The following is a 20,286-nucleotide window of genomic DNA, read 5'->3' as shown; positions in this document are numbered from 1 at the left end:
GCACACTGTACATGAATTTTGAAGAGCATAATGAAATCGACAACTATAAATACGTGAAGAAGAACAAAAAAACAGAGAAGTATTACAACACATCATCATTTCATTATGGCATTTTATAGTTACAAAATTACTCAAGAAGTCAACATTTCTATTACTACTTATATTGAAATGCCATCTCAGTGTAATGAAAAACTGCAAACAAGAAGGTCTGACCACTTAAGAATTCTAGATCCCTAAATAAAAAGATAAGAAGAATCTTGAGGTTTTTTTATAACAGACAATTTGCATTTTTTCATACTCTAAATGGTGTATTTTATGAGAAAGCACATAAAAAATGCCTTTTGTTTTTCTCACTTCCTACTCTTTTCTTTATTATTTTCCCTAAATCCTAGACAGCAAGAGTGGTAACTCTTCCCTATCGTTCCTGTAAAGTCTCATGGAAGGTCAGTTTCCCTAACATTTATGAATATGGGAGATTTTTATCAACGTATTAAGGCAATTCAGCAGTTCCTTTCCCCTAGGAACCAAGCCCACCGTTGTCATTTGTGTCCCAAGGTGTGTCCTGCGCCTGCACCGAAACAAGCCCCCTGGTCCCTTGCCCGGCGGGACTGCGAGCATGTCCCCAGGGCAGCGTCATGTCTCTCTGGCTCCAGGGTCACCACTAACACGGGAAAGCCAAATTCATCACGGGGCTGAGCAGCGCCAGGGCTTGTCGTGCCTGGCCTGACAGATAGCTTACTGAGCACAAGCAAGGTGTATTTACAGCTCGCATTGTGTTCTTGGCGGCAAAGCAGAAGGCACCAGAGTGCCGCTTGTTCTGCTGCTGGCAGCCTGTGCTGAACTGCCGAGCTCGGACACCGGCTGTTTCTCCAAACCGGAACCAGTGAACAGCACCGTATCGTGATGTGATGTTATGCAGAACTTACGGTGCTCTACCAGAAGGTATTATAACTTTTAAAATGGAGTATGAAAATTTTGGATAACGACGTGCTTATAAGAAGGTTCATCTAAAGAGCAAAGTATAGTGATTTCCTTTAAGAAAAATTCTTATCAGTATAAAAATATATGCCTACGTGACTGTCACGGCTTCATTTGAAATTAAGGAGAAAGGACAGAGAAATTAATTGCAAAAGATGCAGATATAGTAATACAAAATAATTAAAACACAGAACGTACAAAAACGTCCTCTCCGTTCAGATCATTGCAACAGAAGAACGTCTTTCATAATTTTAAATGAAAACTGAGAATATGCAAGTATCACATTTGCTTATTTTCTCAGTCCGTACTCTTAAGTATGTAAGCCCTCTGAGGACACCAAAACTTCCAAATACTTTCTAGAACAGCAATATGTTTACCCTCATTTTTTGTAACCACAGGCTCAAATTTAAAATTAAATTCCGAAATACCTGTACAGTTGTAACTGAGAAAAATACTATTAATGAAAAACAATTCTGGTCACCCTCTGACCTGCAAGTTTTTGCAGTCTTGAAGAGGAGATCCGTACAGTGCATAAACCTGTGATGGTGCTGCTGAAATAAGCAGGAATGGGGACCAAGGTGTGAGAATTCAGGACTGGGTTCGCTGCCTGCAGTTCATGACAAAAGCGCTGTTCAGAGCTAGCTTAACTCAAGGCTTTCCTCTAGAAGAAAGGCGTTCTATCTTATGCATTCACCATAACACCTGGCACCATGAAAAGAGACTGTTTTCTTACTTATTACTTTAATTAGGACTTTGCTTATTTTTATGCTACAAAACCAGTTGTTTTCATTCGAAACAAAGCTCTCTTATGAAGAATTGGAGTTGGTTGTCCAACATTGGACATGTCAGGTCCCCAGCCAGCACTGGCTGGGAGGTTAGGACTAGGATCTCATGCTGCATTCAGTGTTACGCTGGGAAGCAAGGTAAAACATGGGTCAATAACAGTGCAGCATGTTTCTACCTAGACATATTTATACCCGAGGTATCTGGATTACGGTGTAATGCTGCTTTACGAGTGGTGTGAAAACAAACCAAGAAAACTGCTCAGGGTGAAATTTTGGCCCCACTGAAGTTAACCACAAAAATACCACCGACTCAAAGGAGTAAAGCTTTCAACCCCAGGCCAGCTATGGTAGTGTATCAATAAGATCTCATGACAAAGTCCAGAGAATAAACAGTTTATGCTGATAAAAAATGAATTTATAAGTAACTTAGTCTGCTGCAACTCAAAGGGATGTGACCTTTTCCATTTATCTCAACAGTACACTGAATCTCAAGCATGCTTTCTGAGGGAAAAATTTACAAGAAAGACAGGAACGCAACTGTGCTATTGATTTGTAGAACTCTGTGTGCAAATCAGGCAATTAATTGTATGCACAAATGATGAAGCAAATGAAAGAAACAGAAAACTGTCCTAATTGAGCTTTCATTTTTTGAGAGATGTGAAATGTAGTACTAGATGTATTGAATACCACTTTAACCAAGATACTCTGTCTTCAATTGTTGGCCAGCATCCCATGACGTAAGACCGTAACACCATGGATCAAGAACAGAAGTAGAGAGTAATTCATACACTGAATCAATGGACCATAATTCAAATATCATGTATGAAACAAATTCTGAAGTACTACTTTGAGGCTATCATTACAATTGCTTACAACTTCCTTCTAAATTCAAATGCTCACTAATTAAGCCCATAAGCCTGACACAAAAAGTGACTAGAGCTTTCTCTGTCTCTCCCTCCAGTGAAAAAGGCTTTGTTTGATGCATTTGCAGAACAAACGGATGCACCATACACTTTCTAGCTAAGAATACCAAGAAGCTTAAAGAAGTAGTTTCTAAATATACAGGACTGATCATATCCTCCTTTGGTTAAAAATACAAAATCTAGGATGACTGGATATATGACAAATATATATTAAGCTTATATTTACAAACAGTATATAAAAGCAGCTAAGTCATGATAAGCTACAGATTTTTTTTTTTTCTGGAAGAAAAGAAAAAATGAGGGAAAAATGGAGGAAAAACTACTAGGAAGTGAAACCAAGACATTCAGGCCATACATTTCATTTCTTTCTTGCATGAATGAAAACATTCTAAGTTAAAAAGAAAATGTCCTACATTAAAACCACTGCTTTTTGCTTATTCAAAATACCTGGGTTTGCAGTTAATAGCACATTGTGGTCATTATTTCAACACAAAGAAAAAGAAATCATATTATTTCTTCCAGGAAAATCAATGTGCTTAGTTTCATGAACAAAAATAGGACACTGACCTGCAGTAACTCTAACAACCATAAATCCAGTTCTGCAGTACTTCACTTAGGCAAGACTTCTTACTGAGGCTTGGCACCTGTGCAAGGACTACAGAACGGAAAGCAGGATTCCCTTGCCATATAACCCAGAACATGAGGAGGGATGGGTGAAAAGAAGCACCCTAACATCAAGCCAATTTGCTCTTTGTATATGCATGAGTTTAGCTTGCTGGTTTTACATCTTGTATTTTTAGCAATATTCTCATATTCAATTCTCATATTTTTTCAATAGTCTCTGTGTAAGTTCAAAGAAATTTTGTGTTATATAAACTCAGGGTTAGTATCCCTTCCATGCCACAAAGGAAGTGCCAGCTTTCAGTATCTAAAAATTTATTTCTATTTATTATTATTACTATTACTTAGTTGTAAGAAGGAAACAGAGCGAGTAGCAGGCAAAGCTGCACGTTTATCCCCTTCACTGCTCCCCTTCAACATAGGTGAGAACAGCAGCCGCAGGGCTGGTTCTCTGTGGGCCTTTGGAGGTCAAGGAAGGGTTTGCCACGTTACGCTGTACCCCCCTTCCCACTCCCCAGACTGTTCTCAAAGCCCCGAAGTTGGGAACTGAGTGGGAATAGAGGTGAATGGGTGAAGCTGGAAACAACCCTTCAGGACCGTTTCCCAAGATTTGGCCAGGGTCCCTGCTCAGAAGTGTCTGCTTCCACCTTGGTAGTGCAGATCTTTTTTTTACAAGCATCTGAGCGAGTTAAAGAGCTGCGGTCTGCAGATAACTGCTGAGTTCAGCGTCCCTTAGCACTGCAGTGCAGCAGCAATCAGCACAGCACCAGCACGCTGCGCAGCGGTTTGGGGCAGGAAGTGAGGAATACCACCAAATTGAACTCAAGTAACAGTGCGTTTGGGGAGGTGGAATCCAACTACCGGGACTTTGGCCAGAACATCTGTCTAGACGACTATGCTCTTGCAAAAATGTTATGGGATCTTCGATGGCAAGAAGTGGTCAGGATCTTGGTCAGAAGCAAGAGTAATCTGACTGCTGGCCGCTGCCCCAGGCAGGATTTGTCAGCAGCTGTGGAGCCAGGGTGCCGCCTCCTGCGGAGCCATACCGAAATGCCCATGGCAGGCATCATGCCGAGAGCGAGGGTATGACAGCCCCTTGTTCTGGGGTAGCGAGGGGAGCGAATGCAGGACCTGAGTCCATCACATCCTGTAATGCAGATCAACGACAGCTAGGGCTCAGCTGCCTCAACTTTAACTTTGCAAGCCAAAATTGTACTTACTGAAATATTTAATCTCTAATATTGGTGGTGTGTACAAAACAAGAGCATGAGCTAGATTTGGCTTTGGCTTTGCAAGGAAACAAAAGCAAGTAATAAAATTGAGAAAGAAGGAGCTGGCAACGGATAAGTTGCCATCAGAAGTTGGTGACTGTCCTCCTTGATGACAGCGCTATGGCCTCAGAGAGCTGCTCCTGTAATTACCTAGCCAAGTCTGCAAGCGTGTGGGCAGGGGAGGGAAGAAGAAATGATACTTAGCGCATATTACAGGGTATTTCTTTCATTTCACTCATTACCTCAATTAGACAAAGTCAAAATCTGTGTTTCATCCACAGGGATTTCTGGGATGGAACATTTGCACCTGGTCTTGCATTTTTTTTACCAGGGGTTCATCTCTGGTGTAGCACTTTATTTAGTATTTTTGTTCTAGACAATAATAGACTCATACAGTACATACAGTAGCTTAAAATGTTAATGGTATTGAAGCATATCATTTGGATGTTAATGCTCTGTGCCAAAGAATTCAGATACTGAGGCAGCAGAGAGTACAAATGCAGTTGACTAATATTTAATTTACCTCTTCTTGCTCTCGTTCATATGGTTCTCCCCATCCACTCCCCCAAAACTCACTGCTGGTTTTGTAGCAACGTCAGCAGTTCTCAGTCACAGCTCTCACAAGCCCTATTTACTCCCAGTTTAACTTCTAATTCTTTTGTCAAACATCTTCCATTTTGCCCAAAGGCTTCTTTCTCTCTTTATACAGTCTTACATTATGCCACTTCCAAGCTCCATTCTGGCCATATCTCAAGGAGAAGTGGCGTTACCTTGGCCTGACAGGGATTCCTAGGTACTCCAGCATCTGACATCTGGCAGCAGCAGTCTATCACTCTCTGTGGATCAGTGCTAGGAAGCGACACAGAAAATCTTTTTCCCAGCTACTCATTTTCACCTGGGAAGGGCAAGACCAACTCGCTGTCATGTCCCACGGGCAGCATCTCGCTCTTCCCATGGTTTTCACCACTCTCCCCCAGCACCCCAGATCATCCCTGCCCAGTCCTCCCTCCTCTGCAGCCCTGCCTCATTGTCCTAGTCTCGTATCATCTAACTTGCTAGAGCTTTCCTCTTCTGGCTGCTTCTGCAAGTCTCAGTCTCCTTGCCTGGAGACCCAGTGCTGGCCTGAGGCTTCACCCTTCTGAGTCCTAGCTGTGCCCTTCCCTGCACAGCTACCAGGTGGCTCCCATGGAGTTTTAGTTCTGCCTTTTGTTCCACCTGTATTTCATTCACGGAGACTTCCCACCACTCCTTGCTGCAACAAGATGTAAAGGAGAGGAAGTCTCATTTATTACTTGCCCACAACCTCACAGGGCACAGCCCTTGGTAGCTGTGAGGAAAATCCTGGGCTGTATCCAGTCTAGGTATAATTTGCAAGAAACTTAACCACTAAAATAATAACAGAAATCTCTACTGAGATCTGGATGTATTTGTGAGAAGAAATTTTTCAAGGGTTTAAACCTTGGCCAGATGTTTCACAGACAGATGAAAAGCACAACTTAGATACAAAGACTACTTACACCGAATTTCTGATCTTTGCTTGAGAGCAGAATGACACCAAACCGTATTGACAGAAATGTTTGAAGAATCTGCAAACCATTCAATGCAACAACGTATTTTTGCCAAACCTTGTTCTGGCTGAAAGCACTGATGTTGGTGAAATCAAGTAGAAGCGTATTTCTGGTAAAAAATTCATCTCTATTTCCCCTCAGCTCCTTTTACCCTGACCAGGTAGACAACTAATGAAATACACTCAGAGATGTACACACTGCTGGTCTTCTGTTATCATACTCAATCAATAAGAACAATTTAGAGCGGCGGTAACCTCTCCATGCATACTTCCATTGTCCCAAGGGATCAATATAATCAGTATCGCAGCTGGCTGGTGAGAAATAATGAGATTATGATAACAAAAAGGCAAGCTTTCCAAATTTTTTCTTAGCGTATGCCAAAACATCATACTTTTCTATCTGTCCATAAAGGACAAAATAGCAATATTTAAGAATATTTTATCTATTAAAAAGAAAAAAGTATATAAAAAGTATGGTTTTATCTATGATTTCTTGAACTTTAACTTTCTTTGCGAATGCAGTATTTCTTTCCCTTCAAAGCAACTGTGAGATTCGACTTCTTCCTTCTTGGAAAGGGGCCATACATGTTTAAAACTATACCAAATTTTCCACAGATTTCTCCTGAACAGGACTGCCATTTGCAAAAATCTTGGTTTTGTATGATAGTAATACTTGTCTATTCACTGCTAAAATTCACCTAAGGGACACTGCTGATTAAAAAAGCCAAATTATTCTAATAGTCTTAGCACTTACATGACATGTTTACTGAAACTGAAAAAGCAGAATCTAAGTTCCTGTCCTCCTTCCTGATATTCCTCTTGGATTCCCCCTTGAGTGATGGCATTAGGCTCTGCACCCCCACTTTGAGTCTATTGCTAGTGAGTGCCATTGCTCGTCAGTTTTCAACAGCTTGAGGCAAAGACTGCCTTTATGGTTGCAATAAAGTACTTCAACAGGTTATCTGGGTCCAGTGCTTAAAAGTAGCTACACATCTCCTAGCACACAATCACGTCAGGTCTATTTTAAGGGCAGCTATAAAAGACAGGAATAGCTGAATCCAAATGATGAGCTATACAGCACTATCGGCATGCGAACTGCACTGTCACTGTTTATGGAGTGGTACAGGGGACGTGGGAAGACTAAACATTTATGAGAGGAACGAAGATCATTACCATTTCTACACTATGTATGGGAACACTCACATTCTACCTACAGTGCTAGTAACAAGTATCTTTTAGCTAGCTAGTTAAATAAATAAATGGATTATATATGAATCTTACCTGGGAGGAAATGAGATGTCCAGTTCATACAATCTGTCTTTAAAGACTGACAGCTCTCTGTCAAATTCTAAAAGCTATAAAAGATAGAAATAAATGTATTCACTCTTTAATGTTGAACTGAAGCAACCTAAAAATACTACATTATATAAAAGGAAATAAATAGAGACTTTGATTACACAGCTTGAGGTATATCCCTCATGTAATAGTTTTTAAAACGTAGTGCAAAACACTCAGTACTATTTTGATACATAAACAGTTCATTGAGAAAAGTGTGCAAAATGTTCCTTTTCATCTCAGTGAAACACAATAACACTGGCTTTTTACAGCAGTGACCTATATGTACACTTACTATTTCAAGATGGCTAAATTTTTTCAAATTTTATTAGCAATCTTTTTAAAGATAAACTAGACTAGCATTAAAAAAGTACAGCAAACTGATATGCTAATCAGCCCATAAAAATGCCAGCAAAAGTATCATATTACTTTATATTATCTTTAGCTCAGATAAGAAGGTACAACAAACACAAGGATGTGCACATCACTCTTCCTAAGCAAAGACAAGCAGTGTTTTTGTACACCTATTTTGGGTGGTGCATGTCAGATAGCAGAAAGAGGGATATGTGACAATAGGTAAAATGTGTTCCCAGGCAGCAGCCAAGATATAGTACTAGAAGCAATATTTAACAGAGATGTTCATAAGTCTAGATTTAATGTCCTGTATAAATATTAGTCCTTGCCAAATTTGTTTCCCCCCGGACCTCTACAGAGAAAATAAATATCTGCAGTCTTTTGTTCATAAACACAAACCTGCTCATAACAAGTCAATGATAATCGTCCACATTAAACCAGTAATTGTTCTGATGGACATGAACGACCTTATTTCAGAACCACGGATGGTGTTAAGCCTGACGTCCGAGTGAATTAGCGAGTTAAAAGACAAAAAGCTCATAATCTGCACTGTTACTGGCCGTCGCTCTAAGTGCCACTTTCTATTTTGACAAGCATGTCATCCAAATAGTATCCCGTAGGATGGCGGCGTGTTTGTCCGCTGTTCATTAATCATGTCCCATCTCACAGCTGTGCTGATACCATTGTATGAATGGCAGAGGTTCCCAAAGAAATTAGATTGTCCCCCTCTTTCCCCTCTGCCACCTCATAAATCATTCCTGAAATGTGCAATTAGCAGCTACTTGTACACATTAATTATCTGTGTGAAAAGCAGCTACCTGAACCACCTGCACTGCTGATTAGCTACCTCTCTAAGGCCCACCCGGCTTTCTTCAGTTTCTACTTGCCATGTTGCTATATACTTTTAAAGGAGGATGCCAATTAATGGGCAGCTTTCCCTGTTCTAGTGCATCTGACACCAAACTCTGTGATGGTACGCTGGAAAAGATTTTGCAATACAAGTAACTGCAGATAATTTGTACATGTTTTAACACCTGATCAAAAGCCTGAGTATCCAAGATGTTTGGATAAATATTTATAAACATCTGTGTGGAAACTTACAGTATGTATCTAATAATAAGCTCAATCCTACTAAAAATGTTGGGATGGTTCAGTCACTATTCTTACTGAAGCAATCTCAACATACTTCAGAAAAAAATGGGTTATCATGCATGTTTCCAGGCTGTGATCCTATATTTAAGCATGTATAGATACATGTATAGCCACAATACATACATACAAACTGGCTATGAAAACATAGGAAAAAAAATCTACCATCCTCAGTTAAAACTTTTCTTTGAAATATATGTCTATTAATACAGTGCAAATACATTTTTCCTACTGCTGCCAAGTAAAGAGATCAGAGCAGGCAAGTGGAAGCATCAGGAGAAAGAGGGCTATTTCTGAAGTGTGAAAACTGCAAGGACTGAATAAAAGAACAATGCTCCATAGAACACAATGGTATAAATTACTCATGGGCATTCCAAGGGCTGGCAATGTTAAATAGATGCATTGTCCTCTCACACTAATTCACACTTTCAAAATTTTATACATTCAGATTGTTCTTGCTATGATGATATTTGCAAACTAAATGAAGGCTGGGGTTTAGAGGATTAAGCATTCTGTCGTGCATTATTATCCAAAGAAGTTTCTTATGTGTTTATTTGCTGCAGTTGCTTGTTTAGTTGTGTCTGTGCTATGCAGATGAGCTGCTGACACCGGTGACAGAGAGGACAGATAATAGGAACAAGACTGTATTGTGTGCTGTGCTCTCTATCAGTTCCCCAAGTTTCCCCAGGTAGAGGGACATCTTTAACCTGAAATGACAAAGCCAAAAACTCACGATGACCCAGCTGGATGGCAAAGCCCAACTAGGTGCCTAGAAGAAATATTTAGGGAATGCTTGTTGTAGACAGTTCATCCTCACATGTAAAACAGTTAAATATTTTCACTGGATTATTTGCACAAACTTTTATTTTGTGCTAAATTTTAAGTAATTACTTAATTTTAACAAATTATTTATTTTTTCCTAGATGTTAAGTGACTATGTTACAGTATCTGTAACCTTCTGTTCAAATGTGTCCACAACTATGCAAACAGACATCTGCTCATTCTTACAAAGGGCAATGACAAGTTATTTGTGTGTTCAGGACTGCATAGTGCGAACCCACCTAACACCTTTTCTTTATTTACCTGGTAGCACTGCAGACAGTGGGGGAGATGAGGGGGAGAAATGATGAAAACTTGAACTGTGCATTTTGAGAAAACTCCAGTTAATTTTTCAGTAGAAGAGCATGCTTTAACTATTACTTTTTTTGGTATTAAAAGCACTTGGGTTCTCATTTAGGCCTGTAATCTCAAAATGCAAGATTATTGGTGAAAAACCAAGGCGTTCACTAGGTCTTGTCACAAACAGTTATAAATGTCACTTTCCCCCAATGCAACTTAATAAGAGAAGGAATGGGACCTGACATGGCCATCATTTAATTGTATTTGCTTTATGACAGGTACACGGGTGTCTGGAGCTCCTTGGCACTACAGAAAATGAATGTAAATTAATATAGGCCAGATGATACTGAGGAGCAGTCAGAATCTCACAGGGTAATGTCTTTATTTTTAAAGCATGTAACATTGTATTTAGAAAAACCCACACGGAACATACTCTGTTCACGGCAATTTTCAGCACAAACTGCTCACTTACTTCCATATTGTACACTAAACAGGACTGTGAATATTGTCATTGCTGTAACAGTAAACATGAGTATGTCTGTCACTCTAAATGCCTTAAAAATTACAAAGAAATTAAGTTAAAAGCCTAAAAATCAATATATTGTTCTATTTAATTTACTCATTATAAGATCATCCTTAAGAACCAAATCTTTAAGGTGTTACATGATGTGCTGGGGTAATTTGAGCAATTACACAGAGATTTTAAAATGCTGTGGCTGGAAGTTAATTCCAGAACTATATGTCATAGGCAGTTCAGAAGACTGTTTTTTTCCCCAACTCAATTTCACCGATGTATCTATACCTAAATGATAGCAACGATGATGCAGGGCCTATGTTTTATCTGCTGTAACCACTGAGCTGCTGATACTACGTCAAGATATTTGCTCTACATTGTCCAGTGACCAGCCCAACATGAACGTTTGATTAACATCTTCCAAATGAAAATACCATCCATACATATGACTAATATATCTATAGTTAGCTAATACCCCATGAGACACAGAAATAATATGCCTCGGGGAATACAGCCATGCAGTATGTGTAAGAAGGCACGCAGCATGCATCTGCTGGCCTCTGACTGTGAGAAAAAACTCACAGGGCGGAATATGATTTTTAAAAACAGGTTACATTTATTGATAGGATTCTGCAGTCTGAAGTTATGTATTTCCATTTAGCAAACTTCAGGAGCCAAACGCTTCAATTAATTTGTATACTCAAGCTCCTATTGACCTGAACAGGAATTGGCTTGATATCAATGAAGTTCTCTGCACAGAATTAAAGAATGACTGCATTTGCAGTAAAAGATATTCCCTTTTTAATTTGAGTAGAATTAAAAGCATTTAGGGCTGTTGCCTGTATCAGCTGCAGTGCCCATCACCTCCTAAGGGAATTACAGAAACTGTTGTTTTTCCAGGCAACTGTGTCGCCTGTAAAAGCTGCTGAAGAGTTTCCTTTTTTCCTCCCCCTTTTTTTGTCAGCGCTCTGATGTACAAGAACCTTTACATACAAGGGTGAAGGAGAAGGCAATGCATGACACCAGGGCGTGCAGTCCCGCACAGGCGCTGTCTGCAGAACCCATACGCCACTCAGTAAGAAAAAATTGCGTAGGGCTGGATGGATGGTCTCAGTACAGTGCAGTCCTTCTGATGGGGACTCCAGTGAGCTCCCTCGTCCCAGGGCTGGAGTATGGGCTACAGTTCACTGTCCCTATAGCTCATGGGGCCGTATGTGGTTAAGCAGTGTGTGCTTTGGCCAAAGATAACAATTATCTGTAATACTAAATTTTGATATTTGTAGCTTGACAGTAATCAAAGGATTATAGCAGAGTTTAGCCAGTTGTAGAAATCAGGGTAATTTTGCTTGCTTCAGTTTAAAGCGATAAGGCACTCTTAAAAGGTCAGTGTCCATTGGTATGCTGTAATGGGCCACCTTGGCTAAAATCACACACGTATGAACCCTTTAAAACAGGGCAACTTAATTCAGTCATTGGAGTAGAACAACGGCAATTACTCATCAAGACCTACAGACCAAAGTCAGAGCATTGGTAGATCAGAAGGTGATATTAGCAGCATTTATCAAATCCATCTGCAGGGCCCACCAGAGAATTCACAGCTGTGAAAGGGAAATGAAGTTTCAGACCAAAAAGAGGAGATAAGCATACAGAAATGACCTTAGAGGATTAAAATATGTGGACACTGGCCACTGTAACCTCCTTTGCCAGTCTTATGTAGCACACGATTTTTTTCAAGAGACTTTGGAAATACAGTAATTTTATCCAGCTTCCCAGTCAAAGAAAAATATTTAGAAACTGATTCAGCAGTCTACCGACTTCAAACAAAGGTCTGTGGAAATGCTGATCCCTCCCACTTACCCATGAAAATGTCATACAGAACTCTGCTCTAGCCTTATTTTAAAGCTACTGTTTTCTCTTGTTAAGACTTTGTAAAATGATCCATTACTATATATTTTGAATCTTAATTTCCTTTTTCTTATGAAGCCATTCTTTAAAATTGTGTTTCACAGAAAAAAGCCAAAATTACTGAATATAAATGTACCACTTACACTGCTTTTGAATATTATTATATTTCTGCATATTTCTGAGAATTTGTCTACACATCCTGAAAGGCACTGTTGTCAAATCATAAACTCCTACATAAACGTGGGTATACGGCACCCAGAGAAACTGCACCAAATATACTTTTCTTAGCATTAGAAGAGTTAGGCACAGGCAGTATAGGACTGTTGGCACCGAAGGCTCCCTGTGCCTGTACTAACTCAGAAAATCTTTGATTTCAGTGGAAGCTCCCACAGGAAAACGCTGTTTTGTTCTTGTTTTGACAATATGCCTCTCTCTCAGGGGACATTCCAATGGTTTAAAGGACACGAACATTTTCTACTAAGTATTTCAACTTTTTCAGAAAACTGCTCTGGAAAATGCATTTAAAAATAGTATTTCTAGTATGGAAATATTTAGATTGCTTAAAATGTCTAGAAAGAACCACACTTTCCCTTGATGTCTATTGATCACTAGAGTAATTACTGGAGACTACTATTGGCTCTGTCTCATTAGAGCTCCCTTTTCTGTCTCCTTGCCTGATGTCTCACATTCCCACATTTCTCATCCTCCTCATACTCCCCGAGCCTGGTTTGCGCTGCACGGCCCAGGCAGGGGTGGAGATGGCTGCAGCTGCACAGCCCGAGCCCCGAGGACCACAAGGCACAGGTCCTTTACCGGTGGAGGAGTAGCACCATGATACCAGATGCAGTAAAGCCGTACTGACTTTCCAAAGCGGTGACGTGCTCAGCTGATGGGTAGGGCAGGGCGAGCGCCCAGCACGCTGCAGAGGAATGTGCTCGAGACTCGGGGCTTTCAGCTAGTATCAAGGTCTAACACAAACACTTCTCAGAGTTCACGTGCTGCAGTATTTCTCATTCTGAAAGGCACTTAGTGCCTTATGATGTCTGTTGGTCCTGTAAGACACACACACCTGAACACTGATTTGGATAAAACAGTGCTTTCAAACTTTTCCAATTATGTAGCCCTTACATTTTTCCAGTGGAGGCTGTAGCCCTTTTAGACATTTCACAGGCTCAGATTTTGCATATCATCTTGGTTTTCCTAATTGCCCTGTGTGGATCCTTTCAATCCATGTCCATGGACTTCAGGCTGAAATTACTAGGATGGATAAGCTGGAAGTTAAACCCCAGGGCTCAGTCACCCCTCTGATCTGCAACATGCAGCAGAGAATCCAGATCTTATCTTGGCGTATTTTTGTTACTTGAAAAAAAAAACCCCAACCCAGAATCCCGTTGTACTACTCAGGTGATTAGTTCTCAATAAGGAGACTAAACTTAAGAATATGTAAAGAATAAACTAGTTAGTTAAGAAGTTAAAAGCACTGAATCAGGTTAAGTATAGTCTCACTCATGCAGCAGCAGTTACCTGCATTAACATTCTGCTGACAACAAAAGCGCCCTGTCACATCCCAAGGGCTCCTCGCCGAAACGCTGCTCTGCAGAAGCAAATTGGGTCCCATCCCTCCCGCTTTACACCGCCCAACGAAGAGCCCAAAGCATCTGAAATGCAGCACAACTGCTCACAGCTTTCAAACACAGAGACTACAGCTCCCATCATCCTATGCTCCAGCCTGATTTCTCCAACGAATGTTATTTGCTCTTCAGTACATCAATATGATGTGAAAGCAATGAGGACCTCCTGGCGAGGGCCAGTTCTCAGTGACTCTACCAGCTGGTCAAAGTCTGAATGCCTGCTTCCTGTTTTCTAATGGTAAAAAGTAGATTTTGTCACTCACTCTCCTGGGATGCCTGTGCCTACCTCGATTTAAAAATATTGACTCTGCAAAACTGCATTCGTGCAAACTGCCTTTTTCAAAACTTTACAGGAATAGACACTTTAACATTATTGTAATTAATTCATAAACTGTGCACAACAGCTTGTAATATAGCTCATTCAAAATGGCAAGAACGACTGAGTGTATGCTAATTTTAAAACAAAAAGATTTTAATTAGGAATATCCTGCTTGCAAATGTGACAGATTCAGTGGATTACTTCATGAAACTTTACATGTCTGTTACTGTGAAAACGTAACATGAATTTGTACCATTAGGGAGTTAAAACCAGCATGCATTGTCCTGTCAAATTGTCAGTTTGTGAGCTGCAATTTGAAAAAAAGCATAGAAATATGTTGAATACAGTTTTAGTATTAGTTCTAGAGTGACAAAAAATGGAACTTTCTTGAAGAAAGACTATGATCCATGTTTCTTTCTTGGCCTAAACTCCCACTGTGGGTTGAAACTTCTCCTGAACAAGGCCTATGAGGCAGGCTTGGCTGACACGAGATTTCTGGGGAACGGGCAGGACCCCAGAGGCACCTGAACACCCGGCGTCCCACTCCAAGGGGGTGTTTGGGGAGCTCCGGGCATCCACGTTGTCTTCCCCATGTATAATCGAGCATCTTGAAAGGTCATCTAAAACTTCCAGACACCTAAAATTTGAGGTCTTTCTGTCCCAGAGGGGATTCAAATTCCTACCCCTACCTCTCTGGAGCTGCCAGGTGCCTGCAGGCGGAGGAGCCTGGGAAGGGAAGGCAGGGAGGGAGCACCTCCTGCCAAGCCCAGGTTTGGGCACACAGACGCCCACAAGCAGCAGGGCAGTGAGAGATGCCGAAGGCCACTCTTGGGATCAGACGAGATCTGGATTCCAGCCTCTTCTTCCTATACTGTTTTTCTTTCAACACCTATGTAATGTTAAATACACAAACAGTCCTAAGACCAGGGACCAGAGCCCATGTCTCTGCATCCTTGCAACCGAGTACCACACTCTCATCTCTAGCTGTACTTTTTGTACGAAACTCTCCTTAAGTATTACGTTTCATGTTAAACTTACTACTTGCTAGTCTATATGCATGTGTGCACACCTATGTGCATGCAGGCATCCATCTGTGAGGTTATGAGGGGCACCTGGAGAATGCAAAAGGATCGGGCTACTGTAGAGAGTTGGCGAAAAAAAATTAAGCATCTTTCTATCTTTAATTGGATTGCTGCAGACTCCAGGCAAGATGTGGAAGCCTAGGTAGGGTCCTTTTGCATATGCACAAATATTAACTGTAAGGGGTGATGATGAGATCCATAAACTCGAGGACTGGAATACAGGTGCACATATTGCCTCTCTAGATATCCTCTTGCATGTCACAAAGGTTAAAAAGGGTGCCCCTAGGCCAAAGCATGTTAGCAGATCATACTGACTACAGGCTGGATTATAGAGTACAAATACAGATGTTGGACCTCTTCTTTAGGCGATCCTTAAACAACGACCAATGCCTAAAAAAATAAATACAGCACAGTACATCTGAATTAGCCTTAGGACTTACAATAGCTGTATAGAACAGGACAGGGGGACACAAAATAATATTTGTAACTTTGTGATATGGGCAAATTCTACACCAGAATAATTCAGTTATCTGGAACATGAAGCTGGCGGTAAATAGCTAAGCCAGCACATCTGGATTGACTTCTGCTTGCAATCTGGCTTTACATTTATGTTTGCTAGTGAGAACAATTTATTGATAATATTTCCTATCTCTGTTATTACTCATTTTGCAGTTTGACCAATGGCATATCAACTAACCACTAACTTAAGCAAATGCAATTCCAAGCATGGGAATACTGTTTTTGAGTAAAGGAATAGTGCTCGAAGCCATCTTCCTACTAGTACTTTATGAAAATCAGGCATCTCAGATGACCACCTTAAATAAAAGAGGCAGTTTCAGGATGCATAGGATTTCCTTATGACCAGTCCTAGGTAACAATTGTCCTAAGCAATCAATTTCCTTCTTCTATCCTAATTTGCCCTTATACATCATATTCAAGATTTTATCTGGACAGGGGCTGGTTGGCTCAGTGGATAAACCTCTGCCTTTTCACCTCTGGGATCATGGTTCAAGTCAAACCCTGATGAAATGCATTTGATCGTCCTAATCTAGTTCTTAGTGGACAGTATTCCCATTATCTTTAAAAGGGTCAGAGCCAAGGCCATTGGGAAGAGTGCATTGTGCTATATCTTGTCTGTTGATTAATACATTTTCAGTGATGCCAGATCCTTAACCTCCATGAGCACACATATTCTCACAAAAAGCTTAATAAAGGTCCCTCATGGACTAAACCTTTCTTCTCAATTTGCGTATCTTTTCAAGATTTCCTGGCAATATTAAAAAAACTCACAAATAAATTACTCATAATTTAAAAGTATGTTTGCCTGAACTGTTTGTAATAACAACTCTAAGTTAACTAGCATGATAACAGATCACTTTAAATCATTACTTGGCATAGGGAGAACAAGACTTTTATAACTCAGTCCATTTTTACAGCACATTGTAATTTTCTTCTCACACCATATCAGTTCAAGCTAAACAGACACACAGAATAAAGGGAATCTACTCTCGAAGGCTGATTTCACTGTTTGAAACATAGAAATCGAGTAAGAATGTGCTCTCTGTAGAAGTTCACTGTTTGTTCTCTGCAGCAAGAGGACTGCTGAAGGACCACTGATAGCAATGTGAAGCTCTTTGCTTATTTTTTCCATTATAATAACAATTAAAGTAAGAAATCGAACCACTTCCATTTCATGAATATCTAGGCTGGAGATCACTGGGCTTTTCTGTGTAACTATCTCGAATCTGTTTTGGAATTAATGCTGGTAACAACAACAGTGTCCTCTGAACCATCTGATTATCCAGGAGCTACTGTGCGGTTGGCACCCTTGGTCTAACCTCTTCTACCTCCAAGCAGCAGAGGCCAGGGGAGCAGTCGAGATCACGGAATGCCAAGGCACGCGTCCCTGCGAGAGCGGGGCCGGCGCTGCCCAAGGGCAGCAGAGGACAGCAGGAAGGAGTGACAACTGGTGTAAGCACAGCTATAGAATTAGTCACCAGTTTCCATGAACATCAACGGACAAAAGAGAGTATCATTTTAGTAGGAACAACACCAGGTTCAACTCTTAAGACAATTAACTGATTACTTTTATTACACAGTTGTGGTCAAAATCTTAAGGACAGTACGTTAGTTTCTATCTGGATTGATTCTTTAATATGGTTCATATGAAAGACAGGAACGTATGTACCATTTCTCATTTCCAACTGTGGTTAAAGATTATAAAATTATTCCTAATAACTACATCATTCCTCTGTAGTCATTAAGAGTTCCTACATTCTTACTATATATTTATTTAACTGACTACTGAAGAAACAGCATTTAGCTTGCGGTTCTTTTCTACAAATCAATAACATGATTGTAATTTTTTCATTAAATAATTATCCCTGGCTTGCTTTTCTTTTGATTGTTTTGAAATTAATAGGGAACTCCTAAACACAAGATACTTCGAAAAAAACACTTATAGCCTGATTTATCATAAATGATTAAGGAATTTGAAACAAAACCAGTAAAAGTGTAGATTTATTCAGGAACTCCCTGCACACTGCTACTCTCCTAAAAGCATCGGCATGCTAATTTTTATCACTTGAGAGCTGGCAAATCCAAAGCTACAACCAAATTTTGTGTGAGTAATGTACTGGTGAGTTAGCGTAAGGTCAGAAGAGTGGACAGCACTGCAGACCCACTCAGGAAGCCTACGGAGAAGGCCTGGGCATTCCCCAAGTCCCACCTTGCGTGGGGATTCGTCGTGCCCTCTGGGTGGGTGAGGAGCAGGAGCACAAAAGAGGAGTGGCTGGGATATGGTTGCTGTTCCCAGCTTGGGGCTGCCGCCTCTTGAAGGGTGTAAGCAACCAGTTCAGATCAGAGAAGCCTCATCTGTTCTTTAACCACCGTTCATGGGCAAGTCTCTGGAGCAGGAGGACACAACAGTGCTGTACGGCACAGCTTGGCTATATCCTACTGTCAAGGTCAGAGGTGTTAAGCTTTTTCTAATTCAAAAACAACAACTTAAACTGGAATCTGTCTGACACTAAGGTGAAACTGTACATGTTGTACCTCCTCTTGTCCCACCTTCCTCATTGCCGCTCCATAACACCCTTCCCCATAGCACCTAGACACGGTAGTTCTGTTGTAGTTACGGGAGTTACACCCTGGTCCATCTGATGTACTATAACTTTGATGTGCAATTCAGAACATATGAATTAAATACTAAGACAATTTCACATTATTGCTACAGCTATTTTCAAATAGGTTTTCTTTTTTTGCTATCACTACACAGCTGGATAAATCTGGGTGTTCCTTTCTGAAATAAAATGATACAGAATGGTCATTGCACTTCAAGGTAATAAATATAGGTAATTGCTAAGTTAACGTTGGAATAAGCTGCAGATAAGTCTGGATAAGATACAGATTAGTTTGGAAAAATTAGACCTGACAGATTGCTGTATGCATTTCAAACTGAATTTCTGTTGAACAGATAATTTGTATCTATATCAGATTTTTCATAAAAAATACTCATTTTTATAAATATATCCTAAGATTCTTTTTGTTGATTGCAATGTAAAAAAGAAGGAATAACTGTGTATGGATAATGATAAAGTAGCCTGTTGATAATAAATATTTGTCAGGTCTTGTCACATCTGTACACATTCCAATGTTACTGAAGAGACACCACACTGATAAAAAAAAATACCCTCAGAAAAATCAATGGATTTTGAGCTAAAGCAGTTGCTAAACACACAGAAAACATCTTTATCCAACAGCCATAGTGCTGTGAAAATTCCCAAGCCTTGCATTGGTACAGCTAAGGAAAATTTAATCTTCCCAAATACTCATCAGGGCACTCCATCCTGCAGACCTGACAGCCCCACTTATAATTAATTATACAATTTCGATGGGAATATCGACTAAACAAAGCTATAAATCATAGAAAAAGTCAATAGGCATGGACACATTCAATCATGTCCCGACCAATGATTACTACTCTTAAAATACAATAATTATTTTCAGGAGCCAGCTTGAATTAAATTTCTGTCAGGCTGGTACAAGACCGGCGGTTGATGAAGGATGCGATGGATTTTTTGGGTTGAATTCGGCACAGAGACATTTATCCTTTCAGATAGGTAGTTTGTTTTTAGTGATCATGGTGCTGCGTGTTTAACTAGACCATGAAGATTAGATTATCTCCAATGGCTCATTATATCGTTTATCTTTTCCTTCCATGTTTGATCTGGAAGATTTCCCGCTTCTTGATGCATGAATGAAATGACTGCTGATTTTGAAATGGAATGTGCTTAAGTGGGATTCTGCCTATGCCTTCACACACCACATCCATGTATGTAAAGTCAACCAGCAGTCACCCGAAATACCACTGGGACGTGGTAAATGGCAGCAACAAGAATAGCTTTGCTCAGCTTCGGAAATGTACTGGGAAAAAGTAAAAATGACACACATTTGCGTTGTTTTAAAAAAAGCTTAGAAAATTATTATACTAATACACACAGAGGAAAATCTGGGACAGGAATGGAATTAGTATGGAAACAGGAATTGGGATTAGTATTATTACTTTGAATTAAATGTCCCCCAAACTGCAAAACATCAGTGAAAGAAACGTTACGTATCTCCTAAGGATGCATTCACCTTGTAAATTTTTAAAAAAACTAACCCCAAACCAGCTTATCTCCCAGTAACTGTGTTTTTAAGACATGTTGCCTGCACAGGTATTTCTCGTGGTG

General features: G+C 40.2%; 1 protein-coding gene across 2 annotated transcripts in view; it reads right to left on the bottom strand.

The window, feature by feature from the left end:
- Nucleotides 1-20,286, bottom strand: part of INPP5A (inositol polyphosphate-5-phosphatase A) — a 259,975-nt gene that overhangs the window by 19,352 nt on the left and 220,337 nt on the right. For both annotated transcript variants that reach the window (XM_052800297.1, XM_052800298.1), the window contains exon 12: nt 7,427-7,500. In XM_052800297.1, the coding sequence (XP_052656257.1) occupies nt 7,427-7,500 (74 nt within the window). The remainder of the gene's footprint in view (nt 1-7,426; nt 7,501-20,286) is intronic.

The sequence above is a fragment of the Harpia harpyja genome, chromosome 10 (assembly GCF_026419915.1).
Source record: "Harpia harpyja isolate bHarHar1 chromosome 10, bHarHar1 primary haplotype, whole genome shotgun sequence".
NCBI lineage: Eukaryota > Metazoa > Chordata > Aves > Accipitriformes > Accipitridae > Harpia > Harpia harpyja.
This window is presented reverse-complemented; position numbering and strand designations above follow the sequence as displayed.